At 43.1% G+C, this 20,218-nt stretch overlaps 1 protein-coding gene across 2 annotated transcripts in view; it reads right to left on the reverse strand.

Moving 5' to 3' along the window:
• Nucleotides 1-19,904, reverse strand: part of LOC112219708 (neurogenic locus notch homolog protein 1) — a 68,630-nt gene extending 48,726 nt beyond the window's left edge. Inside the window, exons 1-3 of one of the 2 annotated variants that reach the window (XM_024381216.2) lie at nucleotides 19,609-19,900; nucleotides 17,744-17,825; nucleotides 4,840-5,102 (exon numbers count right to left, since the gene is read on the reverse strand). In XM_024381216.2, the coding sequence (XP_024236984.1) occupies nucleotides 4,840-5,102; nucleotides 17,744-17,825; nucleotides 19,609-19,666 (403 nt within the window). In that variant the 5' untranslated portion in view covers nucleotides 19,667-19,900. Of the gene's footprint in view, nucleotides 1-4,839; nucleotides 5,103-17,743; nucleotides 17,826-19,608 lie in introns of both variants that reach the window. The other variant, XM_042302052.1, reaches the window with a different exon arrangement.
• Between the last annotated feature and the right edge of the window lie 314 nt (nucleotides 19,905-20,218).

Raw genomic sequence — 20,218 nt, forward strand, 5'->3', positions numbered from 1 at the left:
GAGCTCGTCTTAAATGCATATCAAATGCATATCAAATGCAAGTGCACTGTCCAGCAGCTCACATCAGCAGGATCGAGAGCCTTTTGACTAGGAGGGACGTCTAACGTAGATTGCTAAAATAATGATTATGATCACATTTCCTCAATTTAAATACTAACCCTATGGGGACACCTATACCTAGGCAGCCAAGCATGAGGGATCAGTGTAGCCTTTTATCATTTAGACATGATGTTGAAATATCCTTACGCCTAGAATAAAAACCATCAGGCTTCCGGCATAGAGCTAGCAGCATACCACCCTGCATACCACTGCTGGCTTGCTTCTGAAGCTAAGCAGGTTTGGTCCTAGTCAGTCCCTGGATGGGAGACCAGATGCTGCTGGAAGTGGTGTTGAGGGCCAGTAGGAGGCACTCTTTCCTCTGGTCTAAAAAAAAATATCCCAATGCCCCAGGCCAGTGATTGGGGACACTGCTGTGTTTCGGATAGGACGTTAAAACGGGTGACCTGACTCTGAGGTCATTAAAGATCCCATGGCACTTATTGCAAGAGTAGGGGTGTTAACCCCAGTGTCCTGGCTAAATTCCCAATCTGGCCCTCAAACCATCACGGTCACCTAATAATCCCCAGTTTACAATTGGCTCATTCATCTCCCCTCTCCACTGTAACCATTCCCCAGGTCATTGCTGTAAATGAGTCAACTTACCTGGTAAAAGAACAGATAAAAAAATAAATAAAATATTCAACTGAATTTAAAAAATAAAGAATTACATGAGGTATTTAGGGAAAAACTAATCCAATGCAAATCTTCCTCTGGAATAAGGCACATGCTGGGATAATCATGGCATCACTAGTAATACTATAGCGGTCTCTCCATCTCCCCCTTCAAACTTTCCTTGTCAATTCATTTGATATAGTGAATTACACTATAGGCCTAATCTAAAGTTTCCTAAAAGCCTGTCTGGACTCCATCTCGTAATAAGAGAGGTAGGACAAATAATATAACTGACATAAAAGTAATGATGATCAGCATATCAAAAGGTTAGCTGGACTTAGCTAAAGAAATATACGTCTCCCATGGGAAAAGAAACCCAAAAGGGGTGATGATATTAATGAACAATAATTTTGATCCGACTGTGCAAATTGTTCAAACAGATCCACAAGGTAGATGGATGGTTTTAAATATATTATTGGACTATAAACAGAGTGTTTAGTTTGAGAAACAGACGCCTCACAAGTCCTCAACTGGCAGATTCATTAAATAGTACCCGCAAAAACACCAGTCTCATCATCAACAGTGAAGAGCAGACTCCAGGATGCTGGTCTTCTAGGCAGTTGAGGTATACCAAACTTTTTTTTGATGTACTCAGAGCACCGCTATCAGCATGTTTTAACCAGTCCTATAAAAATGGCAGACAGTCAACAAGTAAGTCTGATTTCATTATTACTGAAACAGGGCCCAAGAGTTAAATATAAAGTTCCAGTCCGTAAAAGAAATTGGAGGCCCTTTACACTTCAGTGTTGTGATACAAAAATTCTAGCAAAATGCATAGCACATAGAATAAATAAGGTTGTCAGATATTATTCATCCTAATCAGACAGTTTTTTTTACATGGACGATACATTGGAGATAATATAAGACAAGTACTGGAAACAACAGAATACTATGAAAAATCTGTGAAACCACAGCTGACTTTGAAAAGGCTTTTGACAAAGTACGACTGGAATTTATATATAAATGCCTGGAATATTTCAATGGGTTAAAGTTATGTATAGTAACCTAGGTGTAAAATAGTAAATACTACTTCTCAGAAAGTATTAAAACAAGGTTGTCCACTATCGGCATATCTATTTGTTTGACAATCGAAATGTCAGCTATTCAAATCAGATCCAACAATAATATCAAGGAGCTAGAAATCCAGGGCTTAAAAACAAAAAGGTGTCATTGTAGGCTGATGATTCTTTAAAAAAAATTATGTATCCACAATTTGGATCCGTCCACAGCCTTAGAGGATCTATATATATATATATATGTTTTTAATGATAAGTGTACTATATTATTATTACGTATTGGATCACTAAAATATACAACTTTTATATTACTGTGTGTTCAAATGCCAAAAATAAACAAATGATCTCAATAAAATACATTTTAATAGAAAGTTAAATAGATAAGATCTTGATACCATGAAAAGGAAAATACTTGTCGACGTGATCGAAAAATCACCCTGACTCCTTAGTCATATCCTAGTTCACCTACTTGCTTATGGCCTTGCCTACACACCAAGGTACTTGTTTTTTTGATTATATGAGCAATTTTTGATTTGATTTGGAATGGCAAGCCAAACAAAATTAAATGGGCCTGTAAATATATACAGTTGAAGTCGGAGGTTTACATACACCTTAGCCAAATACATTTAAACTGAGTTTTTCACAATTCCTGACATTTAATCCTAGTAAAAAGTCCCCGTCTTAGGTCAGTTAGGATCACCACCATTTTAAGAATGTGAAATGTCAGAAGTTGACAAACAATTTATAGGCATTGCTACCAAATGTATAACTTAGGTCAAACATTTCAGGTAGCCTTCCACAAGCTTCTCACAATAAGTTGGGTGAATATTGGCCCATTCCTCCTGACAGAGCTGGTGTAACTGAGTCAGGTTTGTAGGCCTCCTTGCTCGCACATGCTTTTTCAGTTCTGCCCACATTTTCTATAGGGTTGAGGTCAGGTCTTTGAGATGGCTACTCCAATACCTTGACTTTGTTGTCCTAAAGCCATTTTGCCACAACTTTGGAAGTATGCTTGGGGTCATTGTCCATTTGGAAGACCAATTGCGACCAATAATTTTGCACGCCCAATTTTTCAGTTTTTGATTTGTTAAAAAAGTTTGAAATATCCAATAAATGTCGTTCCACTTCATGATTGTGTCCCACTTGTTGTTGATTCTTCACAAAAAAATACAGTTTTATATCTTTATGTTTGAAGCCTGAAATGTGGCAAAAGGTCGCAAAGTTCAAGGGGGCTGAATACTTTCGCAAGGCACTGTAGATACTTTTGTACCGGTTTCCTCCAGCGTCTTCACAAGGGCCTTTGCTGTTGTTCTGGGATTGGTTTGCACTTTTCGCACCAAAGTACATTCATCTCTAGGAGACAGAACGCGTTTTCTTCCTGAGCGGTATGATGGCTGCGTGGTCCCATGGTGTTTATACTTGCGTACCATTGTTTGTACAGATGAACATGGTACCTTCAGGCGTTTGGAAATTGCTCCCAAGGATGAACCAGACTTGTGAAGGCCTACAATTTTTCTGAGTTCTTGGCTGATTTCTTTTGATTTTCCAACGATGTCAAGCAGAGGCACTGAGTTTAAAGGCAGGCCTACATCCCCAGGTAAACCTCCGATTGACTCTAATGATGTCAATTAGCCTATCAGAAGCTTCTGAAGCCATGACATCATTTTCTGGAATTTTCCAAGCTGTTTAACACAGTCAACTTAGTGTATGTAAACTTCTGAACAACTGGAATTGTGATACAGTGAATAAGTGAAATAATCTGTCTGTAAACAATTTTTGGAAAAATGACTTGTGTCATGCACAAAGTAGATGTCCTAACCGACTTGCCAAAACTATAGATGTTGGAACATTGCTGCTATAACAGCCTTCACTCTTCTGGGAAGGCTTTCCACTAGATGTTGGAACATGGCTGCGGGGACTTGCTTCCATTCAGCCACAAGAGCATTAGTGAGGTCAGGCATTCATGTTAAACGATTAGGCCTGGCTCGCAGTCGGCGTTCCAATTCATCCCAAAGGTGTTCGATGGGGTTGGGGTCAGGGCTCTATGCAGGCCAGTCAAGTTCTTCCACACTGATTTCGACAAACCATTTCTGTATGGATCTCGCTTTGCGCAAGGGGGAATTGTCATGCTGTAACAAGAGTGGGGCCTTCCCGAAACTGTTGCCCCCCCAAAAAAAAGTTGAAGCACAGAATCTTCAAGAACGTCATTGTATGCTGTGGCGTTAAGATTTCCCTTCACTGGAACTAAGGGGCCTAGCCTGAAGCATGAAAAAGAGCCCCAGACCATTAATCTTCCTCTACCAAACTTTACAGTTGGCACTACGCAGTCGGGAAGGTAGCGTTTTCCTGGAATCTGCCAAAACCACATTTGTCCGGCAGACTGCCAGATGGTGAAGCGTGTTTCATCACTCCAGAGAACGTGTTTCCACTGCTTCAGAGTCCAATGGCGGCAAGCTTTACAACACTCCAGCTGATGCTTGGCATTGCACATGGGGATCTTAGTCTTGTGTGCGGCTGCTCGGCCATTGAAACCCATTTTATGACTTTCCCGACGAACAGTTCTTGTGCTGACGTTGCTTCCAGAGGCAATTTGGAACTCGGTAGTGAGTGTTGCAACGGAGGACAGACGATTTTTACGCGCTTCAGCACTCAGCAGTCCCGTTCTGTGAGCTGTGTGGCCTACCACTTCGCGGCTGAGCCGTTGTTTCTGCTAGACGTTTCCACTTCACAATAACAGCATTTACAGTTGACTGGGGCAGCTCGAGCAGGGCAGAAATTTGACGAACTGATATGTTGGAAATGTGTCATCCTATTATGGTGCCACGTTGAAAGCCACTAAGCCCTTTAGTAAGGCCAGTCTACTGCCAATGTTTGTCTGTGGAGATTGCACAAATGTGCACGATGTTATACACCCGTCAGCAACAGCGGTGGCTGAAATAGCCATATACTTTCATATATATAGTGTCTCTATCTTTCCCTACTGTCAACATCTCCCAGTATCTATTCACTAAAATCAGAAATTACCTTAAAAATATACATCTTAATATCTTACCTGACCATCCGGGCGGGCAGCGGCAGCGGTAGTCGGAGAGCGTGATCAGGTCACAAGTCCCTCCATTGCGACATGGCGAACTCATGCAGGCATGGTTGGTAGGCGTCAGGCACAGCTGGTCGGAGAAGCCCAGTCGACATTTGCAGTGGAACTCAAAAGTGTTGCCGTGGGATACGGCGCGGCACTCGCCCCCGTTGCGGCATGGCGAGGGGTTGCAGGGGTTGGAGTACTGGCAGCGGCTACCCACATAGTCACTTGTACACCTGGAGAGAAAGGAGACCAGTGACAGAGGAGGTCGAAACAAGTGGACAGCAATCTAAAAGGTCACAAATGGTATAAAAGCAGAGGAACCACTTCTTTTATGTAGAGAATGAGGATAGAATATGGTGGAATTACATTGCAGTTTCTCATGCAGTACAATAGAATTGTATCTCCCCAAACACTATATCAACACATGATACTAACGAGCCAGGAGTGGAGGGAAGCAAGAGGATGGGTGTGGATAGTGGCCCTATCAGTTTCCTGCTCAGCAGAGGCCCACCGGAGCCCTGCGAGGGAGGGAGGGATGGAGCGAGAGCCAGGCCAGGGTGGGCTGTTTTCCTAGTGTGTCTTCCTGGATTAAATGTCCCTCAGAACTTCGAAAACACACTGCTGGAACAGACGCCACCAAAAACAGGATTTGGGGACAGTCTCGCTGTGCCCGTTTCCAGCTACCTTTTCTAACCCAGGCTGTCCACCCTCATCCCGTCATGACCCTAGAGATCAAGGGGCCCTGGGGCCCTGATCGGCCCAGCTGCCCAGATACGGAGCACCACATTAAGGCTACTAAGCCCCTCTGTGCCCCTCCACACCCCCACCACAGACACACAGCAACAGTCTCCTAGTCCAACAGCCCCCCCACACACACACACACACACCACATCATGAGACACCCTCTTTATTCCCAGAAAGACCCTCACCCCCATCCAAACCATGGCAGCAGATGTGGTTGGCAGGGGAAAACTAGTCTGACTAGGCATCACTGTAATAATCTAACGTTTATACTAAGAGATCTAGACTGCGATCTCGAGAATCTGTGTGTGTGTGAGAGGGAGAGAGATAGAGCGAGTGTAAGTGTGTCTATGCATGTCAGAGAGGGCATCTGTTGGCCTCGTAGAATCTCCACAGGGAGCAGGTGCGCATGTTAATGAAGGCAGCTGTTAGGCACACCTCCTCCCCCTCTCCCCTCCTCTCTGTCCTCTAGAGGGGGATGCTGTCCTCTAGATAGTGGATGCATTTTGTCATGAAAGAAGGTCTACTTGCAGTATGCACAAAAGCCACATTTAATTCCTTGCACAACCGTGGGGGCAGTGTTGTGTAGGCAATTAAGCTGTATTTTACCACCAAACTCGCTTCCTTGATCTGATCTTTATAGGATATGTATTGATAACCAAATATGATCTCTGGGACTGCTCAAATAATAAGACAAACAACATTATTACAATTCACCCAAAAAAGGTTAACTATACGATTCCAGGCTATTTTCAAATGGTAAAAATAGCTACTAGCCATGTGCATGTTTTTCTTTGAAATGAGTTAACAGTGGTGATGTTTTCAACATAATTCTTCTTTTCTTTTACCACAAATGGGAAGACAAAAAGGACATTTCTGCTATCTCCCCCTTCTGAATGTTGCTATTCAGAGGGTCTAGGAACACATGCAACGGCGGGGGTATCATGTTACCGAAAGGTGCGTGTTGCTACAAAAAAAAAACACGAGACCTTTACCGGGAGTCACCCTTTCACCTAGTATTGTCACGGGAACCTCTTGAGACTCTAGGGGCAGTATTTCATTTTTGGATAAAAAAACGTTCCCGTTTTAAACAAGATATTTTGTCACGAAAAGATGCTCGACTATGCATATAATTGACAGCTTTGGAAAGAAAACACTCTGACGTTTCCAAAACTGCAAAGATATTATCTGTGAGTGCCACAGAACTGATGCTACAGGCGAAACCAAGATGAAACTTCAAACAGGAAGTAAGCGAAATTTGAGGCTCTGTTTTCCATTGTCTCCTTATATGGCTGTGAATGCGCCCTGAACGAGCCTACACTTTCTGCCGTTTCCCCAAGGTGTCTGCAGCATTGTGACGTATTTGTAGGCATATCATTGGAAGATTGGCCATAAGAGACTACATTTACCAGGTGTCCGCCCGGTGTCCCTTGTCGAAATTGGTGCGTAATCTTCAGCTGCAAGCATTCTTCCATGTGATTCAGAGGAGAAAGCATACTTCCACGAACGATATATCATCGAAGAGATATGTGAAAAATACCTTGAGGATTGATTCTAAACAACGTTTGCCATGTTTCAGTCGATATTATGGAGTTAATTTGGAAAAAGTTCTGTGTTTTGATGACTGAATTTTCTGGGGTTTTTGGTAGCCAAAAGTGATGAACAAAACAGAGCGATTTCATTTCATTTGCGATTTTCATGAATAGTTAACGTTGCGTTATGGTAATGAGCTTGAGGCTGTATTCACGATCCCGGATCCGGGATGGCTAGTTTCACTTTGATAGGTTTAGTATCATAATACTCAATACCAAAACAATACCACATAAAAAAAACATGAAAATGACAGATTTTCCCCAGTTTTTTTGTGTGGTGTACCCTTTAATTCAAGTATGCATGCAGCTAGCACTGTTGTTTGATTAGCCTATCCAACTACATTAAGACGGTTATCATTAGCATCGCTAACGGCTACACAAAGTTGTAGACACACAGTCAGGGGCATTCCCGTGCCATTACCGCTTCAGAAAGAAGCAGGGAATAGGAATCATTGATGCAATCTGTTCATGTCTTATGATAAGCTTGGGAAAATTAATTAAATTGTCAAATAAGTTCAATACATTTTGGTGATTTCCAAAATGTGCGACAAATTTTTTTATAGAACAGAAAGTAACAAATTCGAATACCTGAGCATTTTATTGTGTTATAGTATCAAAAGTACTGAAGCTTAGGTACACCATGCAACACCACCGCTTACTTTCTCGAAATACTCTCACTTGTGAATCCTCTCTCTCCCTCTCAAATTCAAAATAAGCTTTACTGCCATGAAAGTGATGACCCATGATCTCTCTCACAACCAGGGGAGTACGACTGCCCCTCTCATTTAAGCAACGGAAGTTCAAGGCCGACCGCGGTACTGTTGGCATTGTTAGCAGAAAACAGCATCCACCATTATAGTGAATGGAAAAATCTTACGTGATGAATCTTCGTGTAAAAAACAAAAAGACAATCATGGGACCAATAATTGCTTGTAATACACCAGATATATCATTGAACAGATTGTGTGCGATTTTTAAAACAGAAGACGTTAAGAATAATTTAGTTGCTAATAGCAGCCTGCAGTACCCCATTATGCCTTCAACTGGAGTTACTCAATGAGAGGGGGCAGCACTGAGCTAGCCTGCAACGTCACACCCTGGAGTACCTCCAACTGCGCATGTTATGTTTCCATGCGACGCCATCTTAATTAACCAACTTCATTTGGATTCAATGCGCTATTGAGTCGTCACATAGGAATAGATGGTGTAACATGATTGATGGCTTTGTCAATTCATATGGGGCGGCAGGTTGCCTTGTGGTTAGAGCGTTGTGCCAATAATTGAATACCCGAGCTGACAAGGTCAGCTGTCATTCTGAACAAGGCAGTTAACCCACTGTTCCCCGGTAGGCCGCCATTATAAATAAGAATTTGTTCTTAACTGACTTGCCTAGTTAAATAGCGGTTACATATATACATTAAAAAACAGGGCTGAGAGCAATGACTATCTCTGAACCTTCTTACAGCTCTCCTATATGTGTAATTTTTACAGAGCTCGTCTCAGACCTCACACGTGCCTGTTGGGAGACTCTGTGGTTGACTCACTACGATATGAGGACCGGAGGTGAGGCCAACCGCTCTACCCTTCCCAGTGGTCCAGCAAGAGGCAATTGGCCAAACCGTGTCTTTCTTTGCCTCCTATGCAGACTTCAGTTTCCACTGCTTTTTTTTTCACCTTTATTTAACCAGGTAGGCCAGTTGAGAACAAGTTCTCATTTACAACTGCGACCTGGCCAAGATAAAGCAAAGCAGTGCGACACAAACAGTTACACATGGGATAAACAAATGTACAGTCAACAACATAATAGAAAAAACCTAATATACAGTGTGTGCAAATGTCGTAAGATTAGAGAGGTAAAGGCAATAAATAGGCCATAGTAGCAAAATAAGTACAATTTAGCATTAACACTGGAGTGATAGATGTGCAGATGATGATGTGCAAGCAGAGATACTGGGGTGCAAAGGAGCAAAAATATAATAATATGGGGATGAGGTAACATGATAAGTAAACAAAAAAACTCAATACGTCATGCAGGATACATTTTTTGGTTGTGTCAGGGGCTTGTTCACACTACAATTGCTACTATATGTTTGGAGAGAGTTGTGTTTGTGCGAAATAGACAAAGAAAGAGAAAGACAGAGGTGGAGTCTGTGTGTGCGCGTGTCTGCCTATGCGTGTTCCCCATCCCCTCACTGTAATGGATCTTCTTTGTCCTAAAGTCAGTCCCCCCCACGCTGTAAAACCATCAGGCCTCAGCAACAGACCCCAGCAACAGGTCTTTCCCAGCAATGCAATGTCCCCTCAGGGCCAGAGCAGATGCTTCCCTGACCCCTGACCCCAAACACATTTGTGACTTTGGGCCAGCCCCCTCTCCTCCCCTCCCCCTATGGGGCCTGATCTGCCATCTGCCACTGAGAGTGACTTTAGCCTCCTACACAAAAACAGCCCCCAACTCCCACTTTTACATAACGTAGTGCACTGGGCCTTTACTAGTCCTTTATTATCGAGCCGATATAGCAGTCTGTAGCGCGGATAAAAAACATTCTGGTGTGTATGCCTAGATAAATAAAATCAATAAAAGTACATGTCCGTGCATGAAGAAGTGTGACACTTGGCCCTTCCTGCTGTTTGTTGCCACTGCTCAGGTAAACTCCGTCCTTTACCTCTCCCCACCACCCCCTTTCTTACTTAATTAACCCTCTGCTCATATTTTACCGCCCTTTCAGCATTATGTTAGATTTATTTATATTATACACATTTACCAGCAGCATATCACCCTGCATCCCACTGCTGGCTTGCTTCTGAAGCTAAGCAGAGTTGGTCCTGGTTGGGAGACCAGATGCTGCTGGAAGTGGTGTTAAAGGGCTAGTAAGAGGCACCCTTCCTCTGGTCTAAAAAAATATCCCAATACCCCAGGGCAGTGATTGGGGACATAACATTGCCCTGTGTAGGGTGTTAAACAGGTGTCCTGACTCTGTGTTCACTAAAGATCCCATGGCACTTATCGTAGGGGTGTAAACCCTGATGTCCTGGCTAAATTCCCAATCTGGCCCTCATGTGGTCACCTATTCATCCCCAGATTACAATTGGCTCTTTCCTTCCCCCTATATTCCCCCGGTTGTTGCTGTAAATGGGGCGGCAGGTAGCCTAGTGGTAAGAGCATTGGGCCAGTAACCGAAAGGTTGCTAATTTGAATCCCTGAGCTAACATGTCACGCCCTGGTCTTAGTATTTTGTGTTTTCTATATTTATTTGGTCAGGCCAGGGTGTGACATGGGTTTATTTTGGGTTGTGTTTATGTATGGGGGTTTTTTCGTAGGTTTTGGGATTGTGGCTTAGTGGGGTGTTCTAGCAAAGTCTATGGTTGCCTGAGGCGGTTCTCAATCAGAGGCAGGTGATTCTCGTTGTCTCTGATTGGGAACCATATTTAGGCAGCCATATTCTTTGAGTGTTTCGTTGGTGATTGTTCCTGTCTCAGGGTTTTGTATTTCACCAGATAACCTATACAGCCTTTCACATTCCGTTTGTTGTTTTGTATTATCGTGTGTCATCTTCATTAAAGATGTATCGTATTAACCACGCTGCATTTTGGTCCGACTCTCCTTCGACGGAAGAAAACCGTAACATAACAAGGTAAAACTCTGTCGTTCTGCCCCTGAACAAGGCAGGTAACCCAATGTTCCGAGGCCATCATTGTAAATAAGAATTTGTTCTTGCCTAGTTAAATAAAAGGTAAATAAAAGAGAACGCGTTCAGTAAAGTTACCTGGTAAAATAAAAAAACATGCGCCGAATACAACAGGTGTAATGCTTACATACGAGCCCTTAACCAACAATGCAGAGTTTAACAAGTAAGTAAGAAACATTTGTTAAACAAAAGGAAAAATGGTAACAATAACGAGGCAATACACGACAGGCACCAGTACTGAGTAAATGTGCTACTGGGAGTGGTACTGTTGATCAATCACTGACGATGGGGCGTAGAATAAGCTACCATTTTGAGCGAGCGTTGCTCCTTTTAATTTTCTTTAATATTGATTAACATTTATTTGTCTCCATCTGCCAAATCGTCCTTCTAAAAGGTAGGCTATATCCTACATGTAAATGTAGGTCAAGAGAAAGTGCAAATTTCCACTCTCATCATTCTTGCTGCTTTAAATTTAGTAGCCATGTGAGTGAATAGCTGCGTGTGGTATTTTTTCAAATTGTATTCTATACCTTATGCATGGACGGAGAGCATGGGGCAGCTATCTTTCCAATGAAATTAACTTCCTCAATATGATTAGGACATAGTTTACTGCATTGTCTAGAAATACATATTGATCACCTATATTTGTCTCGGTCTGAAAATCGCCCCACTCCAAAAAGGTAGGCTATAAAATAGCTCAAGAGAAAGTGCAAGATTTCACTCTCTCATCTTCAAACTACGTCAAGCCTATTGGCTGATATAGCACAGCAATAACCTAATATAATGGGCCATGTGAGAATCTCTGGTAATTTAACCTATTTTGATATTGCCTATAGGGCACACAATTGCTGGGACCATGGCTAACTAGTGACTGCGATTGGGTTTGGGACCAGTTCTTAAAACACTGTTTCCCATGCTTGTTCAATGAACCATAAATGAATGAACATGCACCTGTGGAACTGTTGTTAAGACACTAACAGCTTACAGAAGGTAGGCAATTAAAGTCACAGTTCTGAAAACTTAGGACCCTAAAGAGGCCTTTCTACTGACTCTGAAAAACACCAAAAGAAAGATGCCCAGGGTCCCTGCTCATCTGCATGAACGTGCCTTAGGCATGCTGCAAGGAGGCATGAGGACTGCAGATGTGGCCGGGGCAATAAATTGCAATGTCCGTACTGTGAGACGCCCAAGACAGCGCTACATGGAGACAGGACGGACAGCTGATTGTCCTCGCAGTGGAAGACCATGTGTAACAACACCTGCACAGGATTGGTACATCCTGTACCTGTCCCGCAGGTGTGACGTTCGGATGGCAACAACAACTACCCAAGTTACACCAGGAATCAACAATCCCTCCGTCAGTGCTCAGACTGTCCGCAATAGACAGAGAGGCTGGACTGAGGGCTTGTAGGCCTGTTGTAAGGCAGGTCCTCACCAGCAACAATGTCGCCTATGGGCACAAACCCACCGTCGCTGGACCAGACAGGACTGGCAAAAAGTGTTCATCACTGACGAGTCCCGGTTTTGTCTCACCAGGGGTGATGGTCGGATTCGCGTTTATCGTCGAAGGAATGAGCGTTACACCGAAGCCTATACTCTAGAGCGGGATCGATTTGGAGGTGGAGGGTCCGTCGTTGTCTGGGGCGGTGTGTCACCGCAGGCCAGGTTCCTAGCCTGCTAGTCCCCCAGGGGCATCATTCATAAACGCTGCATAGGCACAAAAGGTATACGCTGCATAGGCACAAAAGGTGTACGCCACGGACATCCATACGTACGCACCTAAACTGGAGAAATGTGAAACTGCTACGATGGCAGAAGGATGAAACTCGAGAAACGCCTTGAAATTGATACCATTGTGTAAAATAAATAGAAATATTATCTCTCACATATTATATATGAAGAGTTCCCTGGAGTGCACAAAAAACAACACTAAAAACATGATTTAGGATAATAAATACAAACGGAGATATCAGTTCTTGCAAAAGAACCCCTCAAATATGTTTTACAGTTTAATCGGGAATCATATTTAATTGGATCTGTAATTATTAAACAATACTTGCATGTTATGAAATGTATTCTCATAAATAACAAGGTGAACAGTAGGACAAATTACGTTTAAACCGATGCCGTTTTCGATTCCTCAAGTGGGAAGATACAAGTGCAGAGTTTCATATATTGTTATCACATGTTCGTTGCGCAGAACTGTCAATGTGATAATGGTCCTGTCATTGTCAGGTACAATCAGGGTAATTACCACATCTGAAGGTGTTACGCAAATGGGTAGCGTTGACAATCAAATGGGTGGGTATAAAAAGGCATGCAATTACAATGTGTACTGATGCACAATGGCTGCTTTGGCACTGTTGGAAGATTTGGCAAATGGAAGAAATCTGGCCACTGATGAGTGGCTTATGAGTCGGTTCCGATTACCAAGCTCTATTCTCTTGGATCTCTAAGCTGTAGAGGACCCAGCTTTACAGAAAAGCATGCGCAGAAACCAAGCCGCGCCTGTCCCACTTCAACTCCTTGGCAACCTTGTTAATAGAGTCGATGGTGTCTCTTTGCATTTGCAGGACTGCATCTGTGAGGACACGGCCGATTGGATGGTTGTGACGCATGAGGTACAGTGGAGACGGCAGGGCTGGGTGCACCCAGCTCCTGCAGCACCACCGACCCCGCTGGAACACGCAGCGACTCAATAGAAAAATCACAATTTTTATTTTTTTTAACAACTTGAATGCATTTGGTTTACTCTTTTCAAACGAGGGAATACTAATTACATACCTGGATCACCCGGTGCGTCTGCATGTCCGTGTCCCCCTCCATCACTATGTCAGAGACGCAAACTCGGTCTCAACCTTTAAGTCCTTACTGAAGACTTATCTCTTCAGTGGGTCATATGATTGAGTGTAGTCTGGGCTAGGGTCAGTTTGTTATATCTGGAGTACCTCTCCTGTCCTATTCGGTGTCCTGTGTGAATCTAAGTGTGCGTTCTCTAATTCTCTCTCTCGGAGGACCTGAGCCCTAGGACCATGCCCCAGGACTACCTGACATGACGACTCCTTGCTGTCCCCAGTCCACCTGGCCGTGCTGCTGCTCCAGTTTCAACTGTTCTGCCTTATTATTATTCGACCATGCTGGTCATTTATGAACATTTGAACATCTTGGCCATGTTCTGTTATAATCTCCACCCGGCACAGCCAGAAGAGGACTGGCCACCCCACATAGCCTGGTTCCTCTCTAGGTTTCTTCCTAGGTTTTGGCCTTTCTAGGGAGTTTTTCCTAGCCACCGTGCTTCTACACCTGCATTGCTTGCTGTTTGGGGTTTTAGGCTGGGTTTCTGTACAGCACTTTGAAATATCAGCTGATGTACGAAGGGCTATATAAATAAATTTGATTTGATTTGATCACTACTCCACTCAGAAGGGATTCCCCTATAATACCGGCAAGTTGCTCATCAAGGGGGTTGAGCTCCGGTGTCCCCTTTCCCCCGCCCGTGGCACAAACACTGTCTGTGTGAGGCTATGCGCCTTTTGGCCTCCATTTTTAAGTCAGACCACTTCTTTCTTTATTTCTGAGAGGGTCCGACCTTCTGAGCCAGCAGCATTCATAGCGTCGCCACATGCTGCCACTCTAATCCCCACACTGTGCCCATCAAACAATATATTTTGTCTTGCTTCAACCTCCCCTACAAGAACTTCCATTTCTTTTTTTAGCCTTCCTGTTGGGATTTGCCGTCATTGTCGTTATGCAGTCAGTATGGATGAATATTAATTAGGGCCGTTTCACTGACTATTTATAGGCAATTATGAGCATTAAAAAGGTTTTGTCCTTGTCAGACAAAACTCCCTCAGACCAAACTAATATCGATGCAAGTGGAGGGAAGGATGTGAAGCCATAAGGTGAGCGTTAAGGTGAGCTATTCTTGGAACCTGAGGTGGAGGACAGAATACGTGGAGGACAGAATACATGGGCGACCCCCCCCCAAAAAAAGTACTTCCTGTTTTCGAGGAGGTGAGGCAATCCTGCAGGAAGGAGCAGCGTAAACAAGTCAGTAAAACCATGTCCTGTTCTAAACCCAAACCTAATCCCTAATAGTTTGATCCAGATGCATTTTAGCTTGGTCCTCTAAACCAACCTATATAGAATTTTGCCACCAGTTGGTCCATCATAAAACATTGACTTGAATGGGAATATGTTCTATTAATTTATCTGAGCAGTTAGCTGAACTAAAGTATGCTTATCTGGACCAGGCTAAGCCCCTATCATTCTAACTCTCTAAACCTTTGACCTGTCAGGTCTCTGACAGAGTATGACTGAAATCTATCCCAGTATATTTGAGTCAAACTCCACCTCACCATAACTGCCATCTGTGTCATGGGCCCAATCTCTGGATCACTCATCTAGAATGACTTGAATCATTTGTAAATTCCTCAAAATAAGTAAAAGGGTGATCAGATGATGTGCTAAATGCTCTTTGACATTTCTGCTGCTGACACCCGCCCTCCTCTGATGGAACTCCAAAACATTTCTGTAGTTAATAAATTATAAACAGCACCATCTAGTCATCACAATCTGGTAATATCAGGATGTAGGATGGGACATAAAAAAAAAAATCATTTAAAATCGAACCTTTATTTAACTAGGCAAGTCAGTTAAGAACAAATTCTTACTTACAATGACGGCCTACACCGGGCCAAACCCAGACGACGCTGGGCCAATTGTGCGCCGCCCTATGGGACTCCCAATCACATCCAGTTGTGATACAGCCTGGATTCAAACCAGGGTGTCTGTAGTGACGCATCAAGCACTGAGCTACAGTGCCCAATAACTTCAATAACAAAATTCTCTGAGAAGGGTGAAAAAACATCCCCAAATTCACTGGGAATACATTACATGCAATGAAGAAACAACACTCCGAGCCGCAGTTCCATACTACTTTAAACAGACTGATACACCGGTTGTTGGGGTGAGATTGACATAGGGTGTCCATCAGTGAATTTTGACCATTCCTTTGGATTCCTCATATCTAAGTCATTGTTGGAAAAACGTTTATTCCAAATCGGATGTTAGGTAATATATTTATTGAATACTATAAATAAAATAGCCAATTTGGATTCAATCAATTAGCTTAACTTCTCAGATATCAAATTATATAAAAAAACATCAAAATAACCTTGCAGGAATCTGTATCTTTTCTGTTTCTAACATAAACAAATTCAGAACAATCTGAGATTGAGGGTCGAAATCCTCTTGCGTTTTTTGAGGTGGAACGAGATGTGCGTGAGTGATAAATAAACTTAATAAATAAACATGAGCTTGATAATCAATACCCTCCCAGATCCTTCCCAGTGACGCTCCACTCTGACCCCTGGATATTGACACTGACACACCTAAATGTAGAGTATGATTGATGGTTGTTTTGGCTTGGTGAGGAAAAGAGAGATACATGATGAATAAGAGGAAGACTAAGACTGCGTTTTGACAGGCAGCCCAATTCTGATTTTTTTGTCACTAATTGGTCGTTTGAAAATATCAGAATTGGGCTGCCTTTGTAAATGCAGCTTAAGGAGAGAGTGGACAGAGACATCCGCATCTCTATCTGATGAGGCACTAGATGCCCCTATCCTGTGCTGGCAATCCAGTCTCATTTTAATCTAATTTAACACCTGACTTACTTAACAAAAGGCACTTCTAACTCAGATGTAATTGAGTTGTGGCCCACGGGCTAGCATAGGTTCCCTGTCCCCAGAGTGGGGCCTTCCCCAAATGCCATCAGGCCACACCCACCACTGAACTCCTTCAGAGACCACCAGCACCATGGTGATAAAAATATTTTCAGGGATGAACACGGGTCATTTGTATATTTGTTTTTACAGAAGGTCTTTAAATTCAAATGTAAAAATACTCCGTATATAAATACACAATATTTTGTAACATATACTGCCCATCCCTGCACCAGCATCAGGCCCAGGCTAGAGAGCCCTCATCTGCTCCACTCACTCCCACTTGTTTGCTTTCAAATTTCTTCAGTTTACTCCAATTAAATTCACTCCACCAATAACATCCAATCCAATTACATTTCAGCGCCATCTGGCCCTCTACTGGAGTTCATAAGGGGGAAGAATGCCTATTCAGAAATCAGGAGAAGAGTACGGGGTACGGCAAGAGTTTTAGGGTGTGTTGTGGCGGTTTTTTTTTCTGGGGGGGGTTAGTAGTTGTAGCGTTCTTGGGAAGCCCCACTCTGATTAGTCACACAGCATTGCTCTGACTAAGAGACAATGGTCACCGGGCGGCAGGCGATCCCCAGCTGTCGCCCCATGAAAGAGCAGAAAAACAAGATTTAGGACTGGGACGCGTCCCTCACGCCGCCGGGGAAGTGTCCTGCATTCATAAGCGTGGGGGGGGCACTTCTCTTTCAGTCTTTTCTTTTGGAGTGCAGACGCGCAGGGCTCTGCGGCTACAGGAAGGACCTTGCTCAGAGGAAAGTTGAGGGCCTCTGGTTGCTGAGCAGAGTTGCCTCTCAAAGGCTGGAATGAGGGGAAACACAAGGCCTCTTGCCTCTATAGCCTACCAAAGAACACTCTAATATGTCTAGTACCACACACTATTATCAAAACCTTACTATACCCCTAACACTGCACCATGCACCTTACAAAATACCCACGGATAACTTCAGAGTTCCAATAACCTAGCCCAACGTTGAACTCCTGTGCTTAGAAACACCCAAACTCAAAATCCTGATCACAGTTGTAATAACTGGCCTGGTATTGGGGAAAAAGTTCTGAGGTTGATATCAAACAAGAAAAGCCATTCAGCAAAGTGTTGTCAATATGTGGACTGTGGACTATTTACCTGCATTCTCCATTTCTGTCAGAGGAGGCCTCACACCTCCCTCCATTCAGACATGATTCAGTAGTTAGAGAGCATCTTAGACCTGTAGAGAAAAATCTGTTATAAAGGAGCAACAATAACACTCTCACAAAAACAGTCATTCACACAAAAACACATTAAATTCAGTCATTAATAGGCCCACTGTAAAAACGTTATTTTACCGTAAGACACAGGCTGCAGAAAGTGGAACTTCAAAAGCCAATTCACATTAATAACACTTGCACGATAACCATTTTTGCTAAATGCCAACTGAGATGTGTGCTTTGAAACTAATCATGTTGTGTGCAAGCTGTGGTTTGGGGGACAATGTAGGTCTAGACTACTTGTTGGCCGGCGAGGCTAGCAGCATGCATGGTGGGGGCTAATACTACTTCCTGATGTTGCCCCCACATCAAAGAGGAAGAGAGAAGCCAAACTCATCCAAAAATCTGCCAATTCAATTTAAGGGGCTTTATAGGCATGGGAAACATGTTTACATTGCCAAAGCCATATCTGTCTCCCTCCAGCAGGTGGCATGCTTTTTTGTTGGTGGCGTTCAAATACATTTTTCCCAGTCAGAACTCGTTTCTCTCGAGTTTCGACTTGATTTGGACCCACTGATGTCGGGTGGCGTACATTTCCGAGTTCCCAGTTGCTTTGAACGCAGCATCAGCCAGGGGTAAACAATAGACTGCTGCAACCAGATTGACTGAACGCGATACGCAACATCCGTGACTAGCATTCCTAGGCATTAGCCACTCTAGGTGGTGGAAAATTGTGTTTCATAAAGAAAGTATGCATATTTTCCCAGTTATTTTCCCGCGTTCTTGCCATTGAATCGAGTTAAGGAGGAAATCAAAGCCTTTTGCAGCCTGAATGGAGAATGTTTTATGCACGAACCAGTCGCCGGGGGACACGAGTGTATTACCGTCTGGGCACATCAAGCCCAGATGACATTGGAGATCCATAGTACCCATTAACAGCTCTCAAGGCTAACTTTGCGCGGAAAGCGCAACAGCTGCTGAGCTCAGACGTGTGAACAAAAGAAATCACAGTCCTGCACGAGCCATAAAAAAAGCCAGCAACCCCCACCTCCTACGGGACTGACACGCTCTCCCATAGAGAGAGAATAACACCCTCTCACCAACGCCCCCCGCAACACACGCCTTCCATACATAGCCCACCACGAAACTATCGCTCCACAGACGAAATCAAATTTAGTCAGGCCTAGGCTAACCTTAGCCTACTTCATGAGAAATAAAACAAAATGTTTCTCATTTTAAATCTAGATAGTCTAACGAGACGAAATCAAGTGCACGTTTTAAAAAAAAGAAGATGAACAAAGGTCACACATCAACAATAGCCTACATGCTTAGTGGGCTAAACGTTTTACATTGCAAATATGCTGAAGTCTACTAGTCAAGAGTCTATACAGTTTAAGTTATCGTCATCGCTTTGAGTTGTGAAGTGTGTAAAGACCGATGTGCCAAGGCACAGAGGGATGAGTTCCCATGATTTGTTCGCACTTAGAAAGACGCAGAAGATCAGAGATCCGTAATAAAGCAAATCAAATAGCCAACAAGACTTCTAAATCATATCAGATTAAGTACCACTTCACATCCGTAGACTACAGAGGCAGAGCACCAGTAGCCTATTTTCCAAACATTAAAGCCTCATTTACTGAAATTAACGAATAGTGATCTTGCAGCACTCAACAAAATCAAACTCAACGTAACAGTCATTCAACTCAACTTAATAATATTGATTTGAATTAAAACATTCAGTCTCAAATTGTTTAAATCCTTAGGAGAAATAACTTTACAGTAGCTTTTTTCCAGGCACTTTACCTTGTGTTATGACGATGACTGGAATAAGAAACGTTAGTTTCACAAAGAAACGATACATTCCTCCTCTCTTCAACTTCAAAAAAGCCCTACAATTCCTACGATTAGCATAGATCCACAGTGTCGTTAGCTGCAGACGTGGTTAAATTGTTTTAAATAAATATCCTTTGTAAATAAATAAATTGGACTGCCAGACGACACACTCCGGAGAGAATAGTCTCCGTGAGAAACTCAATTCGTGAGATGTCGACGCATCCGCTTCTGAGTTCGGAATGAAGAGCAGTCTATCGCGCAACTCTGAAAGTTCCTCCTCCCCAGCCCAATATCCTCAGGCAATGGGGGTTACCCTTCACTCAGGTAGACCAACGGCTGCCTATCAAGTCAAGTCAACTCATTCGATATGGTTTCACTGTCATTGTCAAATGAGCAGATACTGTATGGATATACAGTACGTGTAAATGAAATGTGTACAATAATACATTGAAAAGGAAACACCTTCCCCCCATTTGTGAATGTAGCCCGTATAATACATGTTGTATCTTGTTGCTGTATCATGTCCTGTTAATACATTTGTATTTGTTTGAATGTAATGCAGTTTGGCCCTATTCAGATT

Source organism: Oncorhynchus tshawytscha, linkage group LG20 (genome assembly GCF_018296145.1).
Source record: "Oncorhynchus tshawytscha isolate Ot180627B linkage group LG20, Otsh_v2.0, whole genome shotgun sequence".
Taxonomy (NCBI): Eukaryota; Metazoa; Chordata; class Actinopteri; order Salmoniformes; family Salmonidae; genus Oncorhynchus; species Oncorhynchus tshawytscha.